The sequence below is a fragment of the Perna viridis genome, chromosome 9 (genome assembly GCF_037379345.1).
Source record: "Perna viridis isolate PV_CMFRI_1.1 ecotype Kerala chromosome 9, ASM3737934v1, whole genome shotgun sequence".
NCBI classification, from domain to species: Eukaryota; Metazoa; Mollusca; class Bivalvia; order Mytilida; family Mytilidae; genus Perna; species Perna viridis.
In genome coordinates this window covers 7,105,402-7,130,669 of record NC_142453.1, presented here as the reverse complement: position 1 = coordinate 7,130,669, position 25,268 = coordinate 7,105,402, and the positions used below count along the sequence as shown (strand labels likewise).

General features: G+C 35.8%; 1 protein-coding gene across 1 annotated transcript; it reads right to left on the bottom strand.

Moving 5' to 3' along the window:
• Positions 1–199: 199 nt before the first annotated feature.
• Positions 200–9,145, bottom strand: LOC148606501 (potassium voltage-gated channel protein Shaw-like). The gene is made up of 2 exons (XM_088546308.1): positions 8,528–9,145; positions 200–1,349 (listed from the first exon to the last, which is right to left on the bottom strand). Exons 1-2 carry the CDS (start codon positions 8,978–8,980, stop codon positions 363–365), a joined length of 1,440 nt encoding a protein of 479 aa, XP_088402434.1. The 5' UTR covers positions 8,981–9,145; the 3' UTR covers positions 200–362.
• Between the last annotated feature and the right edge of the window lie 16,123 nt (positions 9,146–25,268).

The window sequence follows — 25,268 nt, the reverse complement described above, 5'->3', positions numbered from 1 at the left end:
ACAAAATTCCTGAGCGAGTGCTCATAACCTACTATCAAACGTCTGCATTTAATAGAACCGTTTAGGACAAACTTAAACAGATTGGTAGTTATTTTTTCTATCAAAGTAACTTATTCATTGCAAAGCAATTATTTCATAATTTCAACAGTTTTTTTCCCTTCAATTGGTTGATTTTGTGGATGAATTTGATGGTATAATGTTCAAATATCAAATACTTTATTTAGTATTGTTGTAATGTAAGAAACTCTTAGAATGTAACAAGAACTCAGTTTTTTTAGGTGCTGCAATGAAATGTTTTTCAAAACAAATATATAAAAACCACCAAGCTGCTTTGTCATGTATTTGTTCCTTCTGAACACATGTTAGAACCGGTTATTCATTTCTGACGTAACACACGCGTCGTCGAAATCTTCAATCCTGATCGCTTTTTCTGTACCAGTGCAACTCTCAACGGTAAAGGCCATTTTATCTTTCTTACAATCAATTGGTGTGACCATATTTGAACGAATATTTTTTTCTTTCTTGTCGTTTTGAAGCTTTATGAAATCTTCTCGGTCAGCATTTTTCTCATACAAGTTATTGAACTTTCCTGCAATCACAGCTATGGGCATAGCTAAAAGGAGAAGACCGGAAACTGCACACATTGATCCAACGAGACGGCCTAAAGCAGACTTCGGTACGACGTCTCCGTAACCAACAGTTGTCATAGTAACAACTGCCCACCAAAGACCAATTACCATATCCGGAAAAGTTGTCGGTTCTCGAAGTTCAGCAAAGTAAATAATATTAGCGAACAGAAGAACAAACACGAGAAACGTTATACACAGCAAACCCAGTTCTTTCAAACTTTCACGAACAGCTAATAAAAGGATACGTAACGCACTGTATTGTTTTGTGACCCGGAAAAATCTAAGTAACCGAAAAACAACAAGACTATAACATACTGAAAAATACGTGAACAGATGGAAATTTCGAACTAGATCGTCTTCGAAAAAGGCGATGATGAATCTTGACCACATTGCAACAAACAGAAGAAGATCTAATATATTAAGGAAACTCTTAATGAACTTCAGTTTATTGGGACAGACGATAAGTCGCATTACAATTTCAATCGAAAAGAACACGGTTATTGCTCTATCGATATTCTGAAGCCATGTTGGATGAACTGTCGTAAAGTACATTACTTCCTTCGGATTTTTAACATTTATCCATAAAGGAATCCCCAATAATTCAAAATACCAAACCAACACTTCTATGTCGATGACTTTTTCTCTTACATCCGGGTAGTTAATCACCATGGATACAACAGTTGAAAGAAAAACGATAAGCAAATAAACGAAGCTGTAGATCTGAAAAAAAAAACACGACAGCATTATGAATTAACTTTTAAACACCGAAAAGGCACTGATGACTTAACGCCGGCTTCTTATATCATTGTATACTTAGGATTATCAGTGTTAATCGGTCGTTGGTTGCTCAGCTGCAAATGTAATGCGAGTGTTATGACAACACACTTTATTACGCAACTTAGTTCATAGATGATGGATTCTATCGTAGTAAATGATCCCTTAAATGTAATGGCATTCATGTCGTATGAAAAATATTAATATTTATTCGCAAATACATTTTCCCATGCATAAATAATCATTCGCAATAAATGCTATATGGATAAACAAGTACTTTGGAAATTAACTTTATGTTTTCGTGAATGCATTAGAAGAACAACTAAAACTTTAAAATAATTTACTTCAAAGAAATGCACAAGTACATTCAGCCCCGTGCAGGTCCGGGTGTTAAAGCGCTAAGCTTGTCGTAAAAGGCGACTAAATAGTGCTCAGAACCCTAGCCGGGGGCTAGGACGCTTTGCCCACAGAGCAACTTGGATGTGTGCCCCAGGTGGTGGAATGGGGTACCCCTGGCGTGTTACATGCTGGGGTTGTCAGGCTATAATACGGAAAACCTGACCGCAAACCATAGTGGTGCACCGTGTTGGGAAAGATGCCACGTTACTCGCACGTTAAAGAACCCTACTGTGGTATTCTCTCGGAGTAGGAACCATAGGGCTCCGCCACAGGAGGCTAAATTGCCCGACATACGCAGCTCTCCCTATTTCCAGTGGCAATCAAAATTTGTGTCCCATCCCTTTTTCATTTCATCATCATTTCATGCTCATTTTATCATCAATTTCATGTTCATCGTCTGAATATATCTGAAATATTGCTGCTCGGACCTTAAACCCCAACAAACAAACATAAAAACAAGTTCATTCAACAAAGAATAAAGTAATGTCGTATTGATGCCATTACAATTTTATATGGTGCTACTGATCCCACAGGTCGTTCTGATTTACCGTGGTTGGATGTCGTATAAAGAACACTTTGGATGACACATAAAGAAAAATTTAGATGATACATGAAGAAAACTATCTACAAGTGAATGATTGTCAACAAACATACTTTTTTCTATGCCTCCTCCACCCTCGAATTAAGAAAAATAAATGTACGTGAATATGTCGCCCTTAATAATTTGAATTAAGCATTTTAATGAGCAGACTTTCTTTGCTCTAGATATTAAGGTTACAGTGCAGTAGATATTGGAAATTTATCAACATGACAACAGCGTCACTAGACTGCAAAATATTTTACCTAAAGCATAAAAAACAAGTTTTAATTCACTACAGATTATCAAAAACCTTTTCATAAAAGTCTTGTGACACTGTTGTCACGTTGATAAAATAAGTCTCGCTAATTCGTACATTTCAATGAAAAAAGATGTGATGAGGAATACACTAATGAAATCAAGAGTTATGTTGTTTTATTTCTGTTATGCTCTTGTTTTTGGTTTAGCTTTGTTAATGGCTACAATATGTTATTTGAGCATAAGAACAAGCTTTGTCCCTGGATTACATTCTTTTGATTACCGCTATAACCTTGGTTCCCTTGATTACTCTTAATGAAGCTTAGAGTTTGACATTTTGCACTTCTAATCATTTTGAAATTATAAAATGGATGGTTATCGTTCAATAATGTACAGTACCCGAACGGTATATACTTCCAATTTCATGGGGAATGTCACAGCTGTATGCCACAATGCTACATTGGGGCATTGTGGGGTGATTGGAAAGGGCCAAGGTATGACATGATGTTACTTTGGGGTATGAGATGGTTGGAAAGGGCCGCTGTATGATGCAATGAAACATTTGGCATAGGTCGAATGTGACGATGTTGAACATGAATACTGAATGGAGCATGACAAATCGGACTATGGGTTATTGGTGAAAGATCAATGGTGTTTGGGTTGATTGATTGATTGATTATTGGGGTTTAACGCCCGAGCAGTAGTATTTCAGCTAAAGTCAGGCAATGAACATAAAATGGATGATAAAATGAACATGGAAAAATGGTTAATGGTGAAATGGGAAAGTCAGATATTTAGCCCTTAGAAAAGCTGTATCATGTAACTGAAACATAGATATTAGAATAAACTAGAATCATCCCTTTCAAAAGGCCTTATGGCCTAAAGCTTCAAAGCCTTTAAGGTATAACCTGATCAATTAGAAATCTTTAAAAAGTGTTTTCCAAAATTTGCCTTTAAACGATATACTGCAATATGAATATGCCTTGATTTTGAAGCAACTTATTCAATCAAACAAAGTTTTAAATTATTTTACCGCGACTCCAAATCAAACATAACGGCTTTGGTTTTCCCATTATGAATCTTTTTCATGACCTAATTTGTCAGGTTGTAAGTATTGACGAATGAATTTCTTAATCGAGTCGTTGATAAAATACCGTTACAAATGGGAGCTTACTCTTCAACAATGCATTTAGTAGGCCTGTATTCCAGTAATACAAACATATCTTGTTTGTTTGTTGGGGTTTAACGTCTGAGCAGCAATATTTCAGCTATATTCAGACGATGAACATGAAATGGATGATAAAATGAACATGAAATGAAAAAAAAGGATGGGACACAAGGACAATAGGGTCGACAAATTTTGATTGCCACTGGAAAAAGGGGGGGGGATGGGTAAGGTCGGGCAATTTAGCCTCCTGTGGCGGAGCGCAAAGGTTCCTACTCCTATCGAATACCACAGCAGGGTTCTTTAACGTGCGAGGAACGTGGCATCTTTCCCAACACGGTGCACCACTATGGTTTGCGGTCAGGTTTTCCGTATTATAGCCTGACAACTCCAGCATGTAACACGCCATTGTACCCCATTCCACCACCTGGGGCACACATCCCAGTTGCTCTGTGGGCAGAGCGCCTAGCCCCCGGCTAGGTTTCTGAGCACTATTTAGTCGCCTTATACGACAAACTTAGCGCTGCTGCAGGCCTATTCTTTTAACACCCGGACCTGCACGGGGTATAAACATATCTTAAATTATGGAATAATACACTATTCGCGACGGAATTCAACAAACACAAGTCTTAATCTAGGAATAAATAACTAGCATTTGATGAAGGGACAGTTGGCCAAAACACAATCATATAAGGTTAAACTGTCAGTGGTACAAAATAACTAAGCCATCACACATCTATTATTTTCAGTTCCATTATCTCAGAATATTGCAAAACAAATTTTTTAATTGAAAATATTGACAGTCGATATTGTAACAAAACTATTATTATTGATTAAACTCTTTCAAACCCAGTAAGTAAACTATAATAGAGATTGTTTTCACTGTCTTTGAGATTTTTTTTTATCAAACGGAAGCAATTTGTATAAATGTACCGATTAACAACTTTACTTTGTAACATGTCCCGTTCTGCATTCTTGTTTCAGTTTATATAAATGAGGCGCAGCCTGCAACAGAGCATCGCACTTTTAGATTTTTCTAGCGATTGTTATTGAAAAAAGGAACGATAGGTGAAAGGGACGAGATAGGATAAGTGAAACAGGCAGTCTATTTAAAAAAAAATAGTTATTAAGCGTACCGAATAAAAATAATGTAGGTATTTCCTTTTTTTAATTTTTTTCAATGGCATATATTATTTTTAAATCAATTTAAAGACTAAATTTTGTTTAGATTAACTTCCCTGGACCATTTCTGCGGGACTGTCTGATACCTATTCCGGTTTAACAGAACGTCTATCGTTAGCCTTGCATGCGTGCGCTCGGTACTTTCTTTTAAATTACCATGACAAAAATATGGCACAAAGAAAATCGCAACAACACACATTACGCCCAGAAGACCATTACGCCCTCCATTTAGTCATGCGAACATTATGTTACGGAATGTATATCAATATTAAAGTGTTTAGATATTTGTTTTAGAAAAATCGACCAATTACACAATTAACCTAAACTTTTAATAACAAATGTCACAGTATAGTTTAGTGAATTACAATGGATTTTTTTTATATCTGACGGAGAAAATTATTGGCAGTTATTTGAACCAACACATCGACCTATATCATTGATAACCATTCATTATAGAAATTTGTCCTATGTTCTGTTTAATGTCTTGATTTCTGAATATTTTCGTCAACCGCTTGCTGACATATATTTTAAATCCAAATCGTCTCTTGCAAATGGCCATCATTCTTCATTGGGAACAAATTATTAAAACGACTCCACATTTTAAGTTTATGGGGTGATTAATTAATAACAAAGGCTGTTTTCAGAAAGAAAAACAATAAATTCAAAATGAAAACAAAGAGAAAAAAATTAAAATAAATTAAAACCAATACTGAACAAAACAATGTTATTTTAACAATATTATGTTTTTTAGTTGAAGGTGAGTTTAATGTAAGAGAGAGTGATCAAGGGAACCAAGATCATAGCGGTAATCAAAACAATGTAATCCAGGGACAAAGACCAGACAGACATACACAACAAAGAACATAAAGTAACTAAAATTATACATACAAAGTAACAAAAGTAAATGAGCAACTCGGACTCCACTAAAAACTGGGAGCATGGACCATGTGCACCGGTAGGGTAAGCGTCCTCTGCTTTTCTAGAAACACCCACCGAGTTGCTCATAAAAAGTCAAGTCCGCGGTTGACAAACGAGGAAAGGAAAACTATGACCCGTTGAATAAATCAGTTTTCATGGTTCTGGTGGATCACCATAACGATCCACGAGTTCATGATGATGACGACCATAAAACTTCTGAAGTGATGACTTCAGTCTTGTTGTAACATAACCCTGTTCCAGAAGCCTATTTGTTAGAGTTCTAGGGCGATACAAAAAGTTTTGGCAAGCTCTGGCATGACGCATGCATCGTGATATGAACACTCCATACGCAGGGGCCGAAGGGATGTTGCCACAGATGAAAGGAAAGTTGACAATCCTGAATGAAAAGTCATCACGTTTGTCGTAACGTTTGATCAATAGTTTTCCTTTACCATCGATTTCTAAGTGTAGGTCAAGATATTGGGCTGACTTGGCGGTGTCTGTAGTATCCTTTATCTCAAGTTCTTTTGGGTAGATGCGATGTATCCAATCCCCGAAATTAGGATTGTTTAAAGATAATACGTCATCTATATAGCGGAAACTAAGATTGAAGGATCTATCCAAACGATATTCTTTCTGTCAGATCAGATCAGCTATAAAGTCAGCCTCATAAGAGTGAAGGAATAGGTCAGCAAGTAAAGGAGCACAATTTATTCCCATTGGAATGCCGACCGTTTGTTGAAAAACACGTCCACTACACTGGACAAATAAGTTGTCGATTAAAAATTCCAGCATTTTGTAAACATCTTCCTCTGTATATTTGGAAGATGATTTGGAATTATTTCTTACAAAGTATGAGAAATCTCTACCAAGAACTATACATTTGTATCTAGGAGTACCATCCTTTTTTGGAAAAAAAAACAACGATGTATAATGTTTTTAAGTCGAGCTTTTAACTGAGTATGGGGAATAGAAGTATACAGTATTGAAAAATCGTAGGTTTTAATGCTATTATATTCAGATAATAGGCTTGAACTGATTGTCTCCAAAAGATCTTTCGAATTTTTCAGGATCCACATTGAATTAATACCACTACTGGAGTAACAAGTGTTGTGGTAGGACTTTGACAGTTGTGAGTATAGAAGATAAAAGTTTCGAAAGAGGTTTGGTGGTATATTTTGCAGATCCAATTATGAAACGTTTTGAGCTTTGTCTGCTGGTACATATTTGTCATGTATAGTAGACAATGGTTTTGCTTCATCGAGGTCATTGGGGTCTTTCAAAACTGCCCCGTGCAGGTCCGGGTGTTAAAAGAATAGGCCCGCATCGCTAAGCTGGTCGTAAAAGGCGACTAAATAGTGCTCAGAACCTTAGCCGGGGGCTAGGGCGCTCTGCCTACAGAGCAACTTGGATGTGTGCCCCAGGTGGTGGAATGGGGTACCCCTGGCGTGTTACATGCTGCGGTTGTCAGGCTATATTACGGTAAACATGACCGCAAGCCATAGTGGTGCACCGTGTTAGGTAAGATGCCTTGTTCCTCGCACGTTAAAGAACCCTGCTGTGGTATTCTCCCGGAGTAGGAACCATAGGGCTCCGCCACAGGAGGCTAAATTGTCCGACCCTACCCACTTCTCCCTATTTCCAGTGGCAATCAAAATTTGTCGATCCCATTGACCTTGTGTCCCATCCCTTTTTGATGTCATCATCATTTGATGTTCATTTTATCATCAATTTCATGTTCATCGTCTGAATATAGCTGAAATATTGCTGCTCGGACGTTAAACCGCAACAACCAATTATTTTTCAAAACTGATGTAGCCTTGGCACTCATTGACCTTCTTAAAACTTTCATTAGTTTCAAAATTAAAGAGCGGAAAAAACGTCATTTTCCTCGATGGCGTCCACGAGATTAAGTGCGTATACTGCTCAAAGATACCGATAAGGGGGGGGGGGGGGTCGGGTGCATCAAAGACCTTTCGGAATACCAAACTTGCAGTGGTGGTGTGGATACTAACTGAAGAAATATCTTGTTTTTATGATGCTGTTGTAGGAAATCATTGCGTAAAATGCGATTAATGTTAGGTCGCAATGATAAAAACTCTCATTATGTAATTTTATTACACAACTTATTAGGGATATTTATCAAAATCGCAAAATTTAAGGTCGATATTTAAGTTTTAAAAAATGAAAAATCGCAATAATTAATGCGTGCAATACTTTCTGCATTAACGGTAATAATAAATATAAGTAAATATGATAAACACGAGATTAAGCATTTAATGAGGTAGACCTACGGTAAGGGACACAACTCTTGCAAATCACTGAAACGTTTCTATTCAGGCACCTTATATCAATCACATGTAAGCATCAAAGTAACTTGAATTGATTTCACTCTGTTTCAAATGAAAGCTTGAAAGGCTTTAGTGAAATTGAATATGATACAAACATATCACTGATTTCAAGAATTATGTCCCTTACCCTACCTCCTTAAATAAGAATTATGTTTAATGTACGTGTAAAAACAGAATATAGACTATTTAGATATTAAAGAATGAATAGATAACTCGACTATAAATATAGTTCCGTACCATAAAAGATGCTTTGGAATAAAAACACAACACTTACCCTTGCCGGCTTTGACGATGTTGGTTCGTCCAAAAACAGCCATATCTTCTGCCGAATTCTACCACAACCTAATGATTTCCGGGTATCTATCTTTTGAACACGAAAAGCCTCTTTTATTTTATTAGTTACTTCTAAATCCCTGTTGTATTTGATGTAAGTTGGAAAGCAGCATTCCGAGATCTCCGATGCCGGAATCTGCCAGAAATCTATCTCCTGTTTCCACACCCAACCGCAAATATGTGTAGGGAAATGAATCTGCCCATTTCTGTAAAAATCCAATATTGTATTGAAAAACTCAGGATTTCTGTCAAAGAAATAATATTGTTTTTCTTTATTGTAAAATTCCGAAGAGGTTGTGAGTGAACCCAATAATGTATCTGGATGCCTTTTCAACGTAGAAAATTTCGTAGTAAATAAAGTTCCTCCAACATTGATATATAATACGTCTGACATCGTTTAAAATGCTTATCAATCTAACCCTGATCGATTAAATATAGGAACATATGCAAAACGAATAGCTTCAGTTTCTCGAATAAATTGCCCGTGCTCGCGGAAAGACGAGACGCAGATGTTTTAAACAAAATAGATTATATCTTAAATAATCGATTCTACAATTTATTGTCCTAATAAAACGATTTTTTTTGCGTATGTACAATATCTTTACTTATATCTTTACATATAACATGTATCGTTGTCGAATACACTTTATCTTCTGCTCCGTTAGACTACTTCATTTGAAGTATATAAAATGTAAATTTTTAACTGGATTTCAAAGTACTCATGTTCACTGAAGAACTATGGATGTATATTTTATTAAAAAAGCTGTTTAATTATGAATCATGCTTTGAATTGGATAATGTTATCATAATTGAAATATGAAAAGTGTCGTGTAAGATATTGGTGAGCCATTTGATATCTTAAGGGAATAATCCACTCGACTGTTTTCTTAAAAACGTTTTTTTCAAAACCCAATCATTTAAACCATTGATTTTTCTCGTATTACTGGGTTCCATTAACGGTCCATTAAGGTAATTAAATATTCAATCGGATATCCATATACAAAGGTAAATTTCACCTAATCCAAAATAAGTAGCATTATATTTCAACTCGAGAAACATCGCTTCACCTAAGAAAGACCCTAACATAAAACTTTTTTTACATATATCTTCTTTAAGTGTTTATTTATTGGATCTAAACATTTGTATACATTATTTTTGTATTGATTTACAAAGCCCAAAACAACATTGTTTTTGTCTGCAATACGTTTTACATCCAATGTTTATTGTCGGAGGTGGACTTGGAAAATAACAGCAGTGATAAGACCTATACTGCTACCACACTCCAAAAAAAGAAGAGATTGGGAATAAATCTGTGCTATTCTTTTTTGGTCTCTCTACCAAGGACGATGATTGTGATTTACCGTCTACGTACTGGATTCCTAAACTCCACAAGAATCCATACAATCAACGTTTCATAGCTGGATCTGCAATATGTACCACCAAACCTCTTTCAAAACTTTTAGCCCGTGCAGGTCCGGGTATTAAAAGAATAGGCCTGCAGCAGCGCTAAGCTTGTCGTAAAAGGCGACTAAATAGTGCTCACAACCCTAGCCGGGGACTTGGGCGCTCTAACCCCAGAGCAACTGGGATGTGTGCCCCAGGTGGTGGAATGGGGTACCCCTGGCGTGTTACATGCTGGGATTGTCAGGCTATAATACGGAAAACCTGACCGCAAACCATAGTGGTGCACCGTGTTCTGAAAGATGCCACGTTCCTCGCACGTGAAAGAACCCTACTGTGGTATTCTCCCGGAGTAGGAACCATAGGGCTCCGCCACAGGAGGCTAAATTACCCGATCCTCCCTATTTCCAGTGGCAATCAAAATTTGTCGACCCTATTGTTCTTGTGTCCCATCCCTTTTTCATTTTATCTTCATTCTATGTTCATTTTATCATCAATTTCATGTTCATCGTCTGAATATAGCTGAAATATTGCTGCTCGGACGTTAAACCCCAACAAACAAAAAAAACAAACATCAAAACTTTTAACTACTATACTCACAAATGTCAAAGAGGGTCTGCAGTCCTACCACATCACTTATTACTCCCGTAGTGGTATTAATTCAATGTGGTTGCTGAAAAATTCGAAAGATCTTTTGGAGACAATCAGTTCAAGACTATTATCTGAATATAATAGCATTAAAACCTATGATTTTTCAACACTGTATACTTCTATTCTACATACTCAGTTAAAACCAAGACTTAAAAACATTATACATCGTTGTTTTTCCAAAAAAGATGGTACACCTAGATACAAATATATAGTTCTTAATAGAGATTCCTCATACATTGTAAGAAATCATTCCAAATCATCTTCCAAACATACAGAGGAAGATGTTTACAAAATGCTGGAATTTTTAATCGACAACATATTTGTTCATTGTGGTGGACATGTTTTTCAACAAACGGTCGGCATTCCAATGGAAATAAATTGTGCTCCATTACTAGCTGACCTATTCCTTAACTCGTTTGAGACCGACTTTATAGCTGATCTTATCCGAAAGAAAGGAAATCGTTTGGCTAGATCTTTTAATCTCAGTTTCCGCTATATAGATGACATATTATCTTTAAACAAGCCCAATTTCGGGGATTTGATACATCGCATCTACCCCAAAGAACTTTAGATAAAGGATACTGTGAAATGGGCCTCATATCTTGACCTACACAGAAATCGAAGGTAAAGGAAAACTATTGACCAACTTTTACGACAAACGTGATGACTATTCATTCAAAATTGTCAACTTTCCTTTCATCTGTGGCAACATCCCTTCAGCACCTGCGTATGGAGTGTTCATATCACAACTCATACGTTATGCCAGAGCTTGCCGATACTACGCAGACTTTTTGTATCGAGCTAGAACTCTTAACAAAAAGGCTTCTCGAACAGGGTTATGTTGCTACAAGAAGTTTTGTGGACGTCATCATGATCTCGTGGATCGTTATGGTGTATCCATCTGCACCATAAAAACTGATTTATTAAAGGTGTCATAGTTTTTCTTTCCTCGTTCGTCCCCGGACTTGACTTTTTATGAGGAACTCGGTGGGTGTTTCTAGAAAAGTAGAGGGCGCTTATCCTATTGGTGTACCTGGTGAATCCATGCTCCCAGTTTTTACTTAAGTCCGCTCATTTGCCTTTGTTACTTTGCATGTATGATTTTAGTTACTTTTTGTTCTTTATTTTCTTATTTTATTTGTTCTGGATTACATTATTTTGATTACCGCTATAACCTTGGTTCCCTTGATTACTCTTTAAATGTCAGAATTTTCATTAAGACAAACATAAATTTGAGAATGAAATATTACTCATGGTCAAATATAGTGATTGATTGATTGGTTAATTGTTGGGGTTTAACGCCCGAGCAGCAATATTTCAGCTATATTCAGGCGATGAACTTGAGTGGATGAATGAAATTGGCATCATGTTTAATGTAGTATATTCATTAAACATATACGTATACATATAAATAGATGAGATGCTTTTTGATGTTCGATTGAGAAAAAAATGCAGTGAAGATTAGATTATATGTATTCACATTTTACTGTTATCTTTTCAGTCTGCAAGTCTCGCAATGAGCTGGCCCCGTGCAGGTCCGGGTGTTAAAAGAATAGGCCTGCAGCAGCGCTAAGTTTGTCGTATAAGGCGACTAAATAGTGCTCAGAAACCTAGCCGGGGGCTAGGCGCTCTGCCCACAGAGCAACTGGGATGTGTGCCCCAGGTGGTAGAATGGGGTACCCCTGGCGTGTTACATGCTGGGGTTGTCAGGCTATGATACGGAAAACCTGACCGCAAACCATAGTGGCGCACCGTGTTGGAAAAGATGGCACGTTCCTAGCACGTTAAAGAACCCTGCTGTGGTATTCGATAGGAGTAGGAACCTTTGCGCTCCGCCACAGGAGGCTAAATTGCCCGACCTTACCCATCCCCCCTTTTTCCAGTGGCAATCAAAATTTGTCGACCCTATTATCTTTGTGACCCATCCTTTCTTTTCTTCATTTCATGTTAATTTTATCATCCATTTCACAGTTAAAAGTTAGATAAAATTGTCCTTTCCTTTGAACAAAACAGTCCACATAAACTTTGGGTTGAAATCTATTTATTTTTAAGCGGGTGTTATGTTGCACTAGTTTACAGTGTTTCAACATGTGATAACAATGCAATTACGTTAGAGTCCATTTTAATACGAATCAGTGCTTTTCCGAAAAATTGTGATTGAAAATTCACAACCGACCGAACCTGGTGCCTACCGGGGTTTAATAACGTGCAGTATGACGGGTGTTGCTGACGGAGCACGACATATCTACCATTCCGGGCCACCTGATTTTACTTCCGGGTTTTAATGATAAAAAGAATTGTGCATATGGATCATCTCCGTTTCGTGCTTTCATATTTTGGCCAATTATCTGGATTCTAATGTCTCTTAATTATCATTCTGTGTGATGCTTTCGCCTTTCGTTCCGAAATTAATAACTTCTATATCAAAACAATCATATATTACATGGTCGTTTTATCTGATCTATATTGTACTGAACACTATGAATGTTATGTTATGAATTAAAAAAAATACCGATATTATTATCAAACAATTCATATAATTATAAATGTTTGTATTGAATAGTGTTATCTCATGGGTCAAAAACTATTTTGAAAATTAATTGAAAAGCTTAAAAAAATTTAATATTCAAATGTATTAATTTTTTTAAACATCAAAAGCTAGAAGCTGGTGATGTGTTACAGATATTTCAGCATAGAAATAATAGACTTTCTTCTGTATTATAGTTTAGCTCGCCTGGCCGAAGGCCATATGAGCTATTGCCATCACTTGGCGTCCGTCGTCGTCGTCGTTAATAATTTTTCAAAACTCTTTTTATTTGATACTACTTGCCACCAAAATTGTTATGAATGTTCCTTGGGGTATCCTGTATAGAACTAATGTTTAGATTTTTGACCCATCGAAAAACATGATCGCCGTAACTAAAAAAGAACATAGGGGCAGACAGTAGTTTTTCGGATTTATCTCCAAAAGCGATAAGTTTAGCCAAAATCTCACATAGTGTAAAAGTGTTTAGCATTATAAGATCTATCTGTGGTCAAATTTTCATTTTAATCTGTAAAGCGATGTTGGAGTTGTTGCCCCTTTTGACGTTTTTTGTTGCTTTTTATATGTATTTCTTTCAAAAAGATCTCCTCTGACATTACCTGACCAATTGGCACCGGACTTGGTATGAATGTTCCATTGGGTATCCTGCATAGAACTGATGTTGGGATTTTGATCTAATGAAAAACATAGCCACCATTAATAAAATTGAACTGAGGGGTCGTACAGTAGTTTTTTGCATATATCGCCAAAACCGTCAGGTTTAGCCGAACTCTTTCAATTGCTTAAATGACCCTTATTATAAGGCCTTTAAAAGTCTTCGGAGATCCAAATTGTCAGGCGACTCCTTGTAAGAGTTATTGCCCTTGAAAGATGAAAAATGACTTTTTTTTTTACAGTTTTCAGCCAATATCTTTAAACCTATCATAGATAGAAACTTTCAATTACTGAAATTATCCTTATGATAAGTCCTACTAATGTCAAAATTGTTGGACAACTCCTTGTTATATTTATTGCCCTTGAAAGACAAACTTTAACCAGGTGAGCTATTCAGGCTCTTGGGAGCCTTTTGTTTTTTGTTTGTTTAAATTGTTGGATTATTGATGAAGATCTTCTTTGTAAATTATACTTTGGACTTGCTATGTTTGCTTAGTCATCCTTATATAAATGCACGACGAAAGGAAATCTTTCAAAAGTGAAATTCTTTAATATAGATAAATAATATATATATATTTTTAAAGTAAGGGTTAAACGACTGGTGCATTATTTTTCAGTTTTACAAAGTGAATAGACGAATCCATACCAAACACAGAAGGCCCCGTGCAGGTCCATGTGTCAAAGGAATAGGCTTGCAGCAGCGCTAAGCTTGTCGTAAAAGGCGACTAAGTAGTGCTCAGAAACCTAGCCGGGGGCTAGACGCTCTACCCACAGAGCAACTAGGATGTGTGCCCCAGGTGGTAGAATGGGGTACCCTTGGCGTGTTACATGCTGGGGTTGTCAGGCTATAATACGGAAAACCTGAGCGCAAACCATAGTGGTGCACCGTGTTAGGAAAGATGCCACGTTCCTCACACGTTAAGGACCCCTGCTGTGGTGTTCGATAGGAGTAGGAACCTTTGCGCTCCGCCACAGGAGGTTAAATTGTCCGACCCTACCCATCCCCCTTTTTCTAGTGGCAACCGAAATTTGACGACCCTATTATCCTTGTGTTCCATCCCTTGTGTCAATTCATCATCATTCATGTTCATTTCATCATCCATTTCATGTTCATCGTCTGAATATAGCTGAAATATTGCTGCTCGGACGTTAAACCCCAACAAATCGATCAATCAATCAGTCTTTGTAGGTGTTATGTGCATACAGTGTTTCACCTGGGAGCCTCTTGTTAAGTTTAAATCAAAAGAATGTAATCCAGGGACAAAGACCAGACATGGAAAAAGACATACACAACAAAGAACATAAAGTAAATAAAATCATATATACAAAGTAACAAAACCAAATGAGCAACTCGGACTCCATTAAAAACTGGGAGCATTGACCAGGTGCACCGGTAGGGTAAGCATCTGTGCTCTTCTAGAAAGACCCGTCGAGTTGCTCATAAAATGTCAAGTTCGGGGTAGACAAACGAGAAAAGGAAAACTATGTCCCGTTGAATAAATCAGTTTATATTGTGCAGAAGAATACACCATAACGATCCACGAGATCATGATGATGACCATAAAACTTCTGTAGTGATGACTTAAATCTTGTAGCAACATAACCCTGTTCCAGAAGCCTATTTGTTAGAGTTCTAGCGCGATACAAAAAGTCTGCGTAGTTTCGGCAAGCTCTGGTATAACATATGAGTTGTGATATGAACACTCCATACGAAGGTGCTGAAGGAATGTTGCCACAGATGAAAAGAAACTTGACAATTCTGAATGAAAAGTCATCCCGTTTGTCGTAAGGTTTGGTCAACAGTTTTCCTTTACCATCGATGTAAGATGTCCCTTACCCTAGGTCTACCTCCCTAACACAGATTTGAGTTTTTAAAACGAACTCTAATAATAGGTTTGGTTGACGCTTGTTTTTCTCAGTAAGCAAACAACAAGTAAATTGAAAATAAGATAAGTTAACAATTGAAATGTTATTGTATACCTTTGATCATGAATGCCTATATTCTGGATTAGGTCAATAACATTAAACAATGTTTGTTTAACGAGTTGGTTGCAGTTTTAGTATATATCCGTCGATTAATTGTTCAGCATTGTTTTTGGAAAATATTATGATCGATTTTAGTATTAAAACCTTTGGCTTGATTCACAATGTTGTATATTCAGCCTTAAAAAAATACAGTACCGAACTTACTCCAATAAAATCATTCAATCTCTCAAAAAGAATGACACACATTATCAAACAAAACGTTTGACATTGCCTTTTTTTTTAAATCTAAAACCTAAAATGTACCGTAATTTGAATATTCAGGTACTGCATATTCCATAAACATTCGTTTCGAAAGTAGTGTGTCAGAAATTGGACCCTTTTCACAGCGTAATTGCAGTGCTGGAAACGAAGATTATAAACGATCACTGTTTTTTTTCTTTTATTTGGCCGACCTAGCACGTACAATGCAGAGCTGTACGTGTTCCATTTTTTTCGTGTCATGTTCAAGAGTTTATGACTATCAAGTAGTAAGACTCTATCACTAAAATGCATCACTGTCTTCATAGTTATATGCTATATCTTTATATGAAAAATAATTTTGTTGTCTGACACGTACGATAATTCCCTATCGCCTTTAAACATATGCAGTCTTTTACATTTGGTAAATGACGCAATTATTTTGCGTTTTAAAAAATTTGAATTGAAATCCGTCGGGTAATTTTCCAGTTTATACTTTAAGGAAACTACCTGACCATCTTCACATTCTTAGTGGACACTTCAGAAGTATAAGGAATACTTTTTAAAAGTTTTTAAAGTCATCATAAATCATGAAGTATAGCTGCTTTTTCAGGATATTATGGAATTCTATTTTGGTTGTTTGTGCTGTTTCCATGACAATTCAAAACGATACCGTTGCAGAAAGTAAATATGTAACAATGAATGTCCGTGATGCTAGAATTAAAAACATGATAGATCTTTTTACAAGTGGTAAATATATATATTTTCGGGCATAAAATATGGCGCTCCTCTTCTTGCTGACCTATTCCTTCACTCTTATGAGCTTACTTTATAGCTGATCTGATTCAAAAGATAGAAAAGCGTTTCGCTAGATCCTTTAATCTCAGTATCCGCTCTATAGATGACGTATTATCGTCAAAAAGCCTGGTTTCCGGGATTTTATACATCGCATCTACCCCAAACAACTTGTGATAAAGGATATAACAGACACTGTGAAGTAAGCCTCAAATCTTTACATACACTTTGAGATCAACGGTAATGGAAAACTATTGACCATACTGTACGACAAAAGCGATGACTTTTCAATCCGTATTGTCAACTTTCCTTTCATCTGTGGTAACATTCCTTCAACACCTGCGTATGGAGTTTTAATATCAAAACTCATACATTATGCCAAAGCTTGCCGTGAGAACGCAGGATCTTTTGTATCGAGCTAGACTACTTACAATTAGGCTTCTGGAACAGGGTTATGTTGCTACAAGATTGAAGTCATCACTATAGAAATTTAATGGTCGTTTTCACAAACTCGTGGATCGTTACGGTACATTCATCTGCACCATGAAAACTGATTTGTTAAATGTGTCATAGTTTTCCTTTCTTCTGTCGTATACCCTAGACTTAACTTTTTATGGGCAACTTGGCGGGTGTCTCTAGAAAAGGAGAGGACAATTATCCTACCGGGTACCTGGTCCATGCTTCCAGTTTTTTTAGTGGAGTGTGAGTTCCTGATTGACTTTGTTAATTTGTATATATTATTTTGGTTATTTTACGGTCTTTGTTGGGTGTGTCTGTTTTTCATGTTTGGTATTAGACTCTGGATTATATTCTATTGATTTACGCTAGAATATGGGTTACCTTGATTACTCTTTTCTTTAATTGTTTTGCATAAAATAAAAGGGTAATAACAAAATTCCCGAACACTAATCCGATCGATAATCAAGTCAAGTCCAAATTAAATCTGACGAATTTAATATTACACCACCGAAGTATCTGGTTCCGCAATGATCCTAACTTTGTACAGACATTGCAAACGGTATGATTGGTTTTATAGCGCGCCAAATCTCCCTCTTCATTGCGGCGTGGATATACCGGTGGTGATTAAAAAGCATGTGCATACCAAGGTGTAATAATAGGTAAATCTCACATCAGCACAAATAATAATTATAAAAAATATATATATCTACTCATTGCTTTAGAAGAAACTGAGTATTTTGCAACCAACGACTGAAAAAGAATGTGGTAAGTGACCGTTTGAGACGCAAAGTCAGGTGATATTTCCTGACGGCGTTATCAGCAGTGTCAAATTAAAAATCGGAAAGAAGCGTAAGCGACATATTATGGTGCTCTTGCATGGTATAAACTTCCCACTTACACCACAAACTATCCCATTACCCATTGAAAATTCCTAATTCTTAATAGAAAGATCCCCATTTTTCCATTGGATCCCCATGACATTTATCTTATCGAATATTTACATTTTAACTTTAACTTTGTATTCGTAAATTCTTCAACAGTTTAGCTGTCACTTTTAAATTAGTTTAAAACACTTTTCATATAAATAAACACTATAAAAACTAATTTCCACATCCTCCCCATTCAAAATCTCAATCCCCCATACAAAGTCCCAATCCCATTTCCCTTCCCCCATTTATCATAGAATGGTAAGTTTTCCCAATACAAGTACGGTATATGTAACTACTCTGAGACATAAATAGCTCAGAACTGTATTGTCGGAAGTAACAGACTTTTGAAATGGTGTATGCAGTTCGTATGTGATTAACTTTCAATGTAGATGCACATCGTCTTTTATACGCTGTCTGGCATATTCTTATTTGTGATTAACTTTCAATGTAGAGGTACATCGTCTTTTATAGGCTGTTTGGCATCATATTTGTCAAAGCATCAGCGATTAAACATCATTTCCAACGAAATCAAATGTTATTTGAATACAAATAGCTCTGTCTCTCATAGGTTGATCCAAAAAATCATATTGAATATTAAAAACACCAATCACACTGCGATTAATAGATCATCTTCATTATCTTCTTTGCCTCATGGTATATTTTGATTTTATGTCGTAAAGAAATTATACCACTTCTACCTGTCTAAATGCATAAAATTAATAATACTAGTATGATTTTTTTTGCAAAATTAAGGCGTTGTATTTTTTTTCGTTGTATACAACACCTAATGGAAATAACTCTGTTAAAATAAGCACAACGTTTTATTTTGTGACATTCTGATATCAAGTTTAATACATCTTAATGACAATTTTTTTTATTGATGAAATTACAATATGATAATGGAATATATGGAATATATTATATTCCCTTGAAAAATGTGGTTAAGTATATGAAAATAAATAAGGGTCTGAAATAATTCCCAATGATGTTAGAACTTGGTCGTTCCCTCTGCAGGACTCGAACTCGTACTGCTGTGACATCCATGGCAACACCGCCTGCACAAAGTCCAGCGCCCTAGACCACTCGGCCAGCTAGGCTATATAAAAATACAGCTTTCGCTGGCCGGGTCATTCCTCCTCGTAGGATTAATCTTGGGCTATAACTTAGTGCACGTTGAATGGTAGTACGGGACAGTTCATCTAGGTGTTATTATGTAGGAAAGAGGATCAAATTAACGATACATGTCACCACAAATCAATATTATACAACGTCTCAGAATGTGTCGATGGTTTCATCTGAACTCTTCTAACACATCGACATTTGTTTGAGTTTTCCATTTTTTTCCGGAAAAAAGGTTTAAGTTATGATAATAGTTACTGAACTAGAATCTCATATATACAACAGTTTTATATTGTACAGATTGGCAGAAGAAACTAGTTTATGGAATGCTATGATGTAACTTACATGTGGAATATTGCTCTTCTAAGCTAGCACAAAAAAAATCCTGCCTCTCAGCGTCTACAAAATGTGGTATTCGATTGCTTAAAAATTTTGTTCTTAAATGCATAACATTTCTTCCATGGGACGTAGACCACAATTGGCCAAATGATCATTTCTTTAAACCACAGATCATCATATATTACTTCCCCCATTCGTAACCTACCTCTTTAAAGGTTCTATACGACATATGAGGCATATCTATTGTTTAAGTAAAACATTATAGAACTATTGACAAGAATACTATCCACTTTTTTATTCTTTGATCATATCATCCTTGATGATAAATGACCTTGATTAAACATGACTTTTGTAAACATTGTTGGTTTTTATCATTCGGGAAAAAGCTTATATAATTTAAATTGGAGAGTTAAAATCATTTCATTTTAACTGCATCAAAATGTTATTCGGTGCAATAAAAATAGTTTAAAATTCATCTTGAAGAAAAAAAATTAAGGCAACAGTGCACATGCACAACGGTAGAAAAAAAACCAATAAATGTTATTCAGTTGTTGATATATTAGGGAATACTGGAAGTCAATATCACGTATATAACGGAAGAAATATAAACACATCTGAATGCGTACATATCATAAGCGGAATAGCAAGAGATAAATCTAACGATCAGTGGCATCATTTTCACTTTTGCCTCTGTTATTCATCTACAAAACGTTGTTGTTTTGAGAGTAGTTATACTTGTTCCATGAACAAGTTAATAAAGGTGTTATAGAATGTGACTTTTGGCATGTAAAATGTATATGTACGTCGGTACCTTCATTTAACCTTTTTTTAATTTTAAAACAAATGAATTTAATTTCATGGAACCTTTTCGCATTTTTCATCACATGATACCATAATGACGCATTTTAATTTGGACAACTCGTGTAGTTACAGAATATAGATTTTGCCGTTTTGTTACTATGGAGGCATTATTCCCTTCCGAAACTTTTCCGAAAAAGTACGATTAATCTCGGTTGAATCTGCATATGGACCACAAAGTAAATGAACAAATACTATATTTTAATGTTCTTCAATACCTATTTATTTATTTTGTAATAAAAGGTTGAGAATTAATATTTCATTTTGTATGTAAAAACAAATTAACTCATAAACAATTCTTTTTTTTCATATCATATTGAATAAGGATTATTCTATTTGCCGCATTTTAGTGTTTTTTTTCTTTTTATGATAAACAGAAAGTACCCACGCTTCTGTTGTACCAATTCAATTAATGCTTCAACATTTAGGGGAGTGATAACAATCAGATAACTGAATTAAGTACTGATTGAGGCGTCGATCAAGGATAAAATAGTCACTAGTTCTATTTACTGGCGACGCATCAGATAATATAGTTGACGTGTATAATCGACTATCAAATCCAGATTGAGAATAATTCTTTATTCAAGTAGCACTCAAACTAAGAATCGTTCAAAATGTGATACATAGTTGGATATCCTACATTTTTATATTTTGTTTGAAATGTTTTAGTAAACAGAAATTGCATGTAAGAGTATTCAGGGAAGCAAGATTCTGGCGGAAATTAAACAAATATTTTTTTCTAAATTTCTGGGATAAAGATTAGACTTTGGAACAGACACACACTATATGGAATAACTAACATGATATATCTACACGTTCAAAGAAACAAAAAACAACTTAGCAACTCAGAATCCACTAAAAATCAATACCTGGCTTTCCATATAACTCTTGACCGCAAACCATAGTGGGGCACCATGTTGGGAAAGATGCCACGTTCCTCACACGTTAAAGAACCCTACTGTGGTATTCTCCCGGAGTAGGAACCTTAGGGCTCCGCCACAGGAGGCTAAATTGCCCGACCCTACCCACCTCTCCCTATTTCCAGTGGCAATCTAAATTTGTCGACCCCATTGTCCTTGTGTCCCATCCCCTTTTCATTTCATCATCATTTCATGTTCATTTTATCATCAATTTCATGTTCATCGTCTGAATATAGCTGAGATATTGCTGCTCGGACGTTAAACCCCAACAAACAAACAAACTTAGAAAAAATACATTTGACAGAATGTATTGCAGAATTGTAAAAAGGGTGATAAATCTGTAAATGACAATGTGTAAATTAAACACAATTAATATTCAACGAACAAAAACAGTAATGTGCAAGGCGAATTCGATTAAACTATAAAAAGCTTAAAGTTAGATATGTTTTTAAGCCCTTATATAGTAAACTGGACAAAAGGTCCACAGAAACCAAAACCTAACATGCCGTAAATAATTACCTGTATAAACCCTTTTACTCAGGTTAATTTTCTTTGTGTTGCATAAGATTTTCGCCCCGTGCAGGTCCGGGTGTTAAAAGAATAGGCCTGCAGCAGCGCTAAGCTTGTCGTAAAAGGCGACTAAATAGTGCTCAGAAACCTAGCCGGGGGCTAGGCGCTCTGCCCACAGAGCAACTGGGATGTGTGCCCCAGGTGGTGGAATGGGGTACCCCTGGCGTGTTACATGCTGGGGTTTTCAGGCTATAATACGGAAAACCTGACCGCAAACCATAGTGGTGCACCGTGTTGGGAAAGATGCCACGTTCCTCGCACGTTAAAGAACCCTGCTGTGGTATTCGACAGGAGTAGGAACCTTTGCGCTCCGCCACAGGAGGCTAAATTGCCCGACCTTACCCATCTCCCCTTTTTCCAGTGGCAATCAAAATTTGTCGACCCTATTATCCTTATGACCCATCCTTTTTTTTTCATTTCATGTTCATTTTATCATCAATTTCATGTTCATCGTCTGAATATAGCTGAAATATTGCTGCTCGGACGTTAAACCCCTACAAACAAACAAACAAACCTTCACCATAGGCAGTGTCTGAATTTTATATGGGCCGGTACTTAAATATAGATCTTAATGTATTTCTTTATAAAGTGAAAAGAAGGTTTTATCTCAAGGATGGTCTGATGTTTGGTCTACTTTGTGTAATAGGCTTATATAATATTAAATAGAAAGTGTAAAATATGTATTAAAAGAATTGGAATTGCCATGTAACTCAGTACATCGGATTAAATAATGCAAAAAAATCAAATGTTAATCCCTTACGTCATCGGTTATATGACTTTAGCTTTTAACTCAATAATTAGTTGATGGTACATTGGGTCGTTCAGGAAGCAAACCATACCAGTCTGTAACATTTAACGGTCTTGAGTGAGTGTGAGTAAGGGCTTTTTAGATTTATATGGACTACAATAAATACCCTGTTAATAGGTCATAACCAAAAGAAAAATCATTTATTTCATGAAATGCTTCAATGAATAAATGTAAAAGGAATTCAATCAGGGAACAGAAACATGGAACAAATAAAAAAATATACATCAAACATAGATTCAATGAACTAATCATTGTGTACCCAGTCGGAAACAAGATGTAATACTCCTCATGTCTTTTGTATGTTTGGTGCATTTATATAAGAGAAGATCTTTTTATTAAATTGTCAATTCTGAAGGATATATTTGTGTAATTTTGTAAAATACTTCATGTTTCAGAATACAAATATTTTTTATATGAAAGTTCTAATTCAAACGCATTTCTTTTCATAGAAACTGTAACAACTTGAAGTCTTCCATTCCAAAACATTTTTACTTCTTTTACATTCCAGTCTTTCAATTGTTTCAGTTTTCATGTTTGGCAAGAATAGTTTAGTTTACACGTATATTCCTTCTTGATGTTTAATCCGACATTGCAATATTAAGGAGGTAGACCTAGGGTAAGGAACATAAATCATGAAATCAGTGATATGTTTGTATTATATTCAATTTCACAAAAGTCTCTCAAATTTTTGTTTGAAGCAGAATAAACTGAATCCAAGTTAATAAGATGCTTGCATAGGGTTGATGTAAGATGCTGAATACAAAGGTTGGAATGATTTTTAAGAGTTATGTCCCTTACCCTAGGTCTACCTCCTTAATATGTCTTTTTAGTTTGTTATGCAATGCAAATCAAGTAGCAGAACAAAAACAAGCAATTTCAATGTTACAAATGAGTTGAAACCTTTGGACAATTCAATGCAGGAAACACCATAAAATTAACATACAAAATATAAATCGTTTATTTCAAAAGAGCCACAAGGAAAATGACTTGCAAGAAATCCAATATAACCAGCAGTGAACTCACGAATTCCTGAGAAGTAACCAGTTCCTCCTTTTTCATGTTCTGTGGAATGCAACCGCCTTTGTGCTCGCTAAAGATAAAGTATCGTTTAAGAGGAACTATATCTGACAGATTGAGGTCTTGAATGGTATTGGAAAGCGAAATTCTATGTCGTTCATTCAGGCTTATCTTTTAATGAAAATCCATAGCAACTCAAAACAAATGAGTAACTCACATTTACATGTAGCCCCCCTTCACTCAAAAACCGAGTTAACCGTGTAAATAAAGTTTATGTGATCTTTTTTATCCTTGGCTGTCAGTAAATAGTTTCAAATTAAGGCTGGTGAAGAGGTTTGCAGATACAAATGTTCGCGGGTAAATCAAATTTGAGGTATCTGGGATCCGAATAGAAACAACCTCAAATTGAAGTAGAGTAATCTCCCTTTGTATTGTGTGTTCAATTTTATAGCTGACTTACGGCTGTGAGCTGTGAATATTTAAAAAAAAAACTAATTAATCTATCAGAGTATTGGAATTCTCTTAAGTGGTTTAATTGTGAAATTATTGTCAGGATATATTTGCCTAACTGGCTTAATGTTTAAAACTCAAGATATGTCTTCTGATGTAAGGTGTGTCGAAACATTGCTACCGATGCCGCATGTACAGAAAACGTCAAAAAGTACAAACATATAACAGGCACCAAATAAAGCAGTCCTATCGACTATAAAATCTAGCTGAAAACGCAAAAGAGGAAACTATTCACAGTATGAAAATTCCCAGAAAAATTACCAAAGTCGACTTTAAAAATAAAACTACCAATCGCCAGTTTTCAAACTTTTTTTCGGCAATGATACCAACGGAAGTACAGTCCAGACTTTAGAAAAACAACCTTATTCTTTGTGGAGTTACAGCAACTTTTTACTCGCTGAACAAAAGTGTAAAACCTAAAGTGTAATCGCCAATATGTGTAACTTATCTCTACTGCACATTTAAATCATAGTCACTAGTAAAAAATCCAGTTTTCTCAAATTTTTCAAAACCAAAAGAAAATTACTCATTCCACAAGGACCAATAAGTCAGCCAATATGGAAAATTTTACACAATTATAAATTTATTGACTAACTTGTCCAATATGCTAGACCAATATGGATATAACCAGTCCAATATAACGTATTGGACGGGTAAATCCCTTATTGGCACACTTTTGTATATTGTATTGACAGTTTTGGTCATATTTGGGCACATATTCGAACGTTGGTTCCCTTGATTACTCTAACACATTGACAAACGGAACGTTTTTTTATGAATGGAAATGGTTACTATAAGAGTTAACCATTTTGACTCTGAATTTGTTGACATTTCCTTTTTAAAAGGAAAGTGTCTATTGTTTGCAGTCGCCTGAATATAGCTGA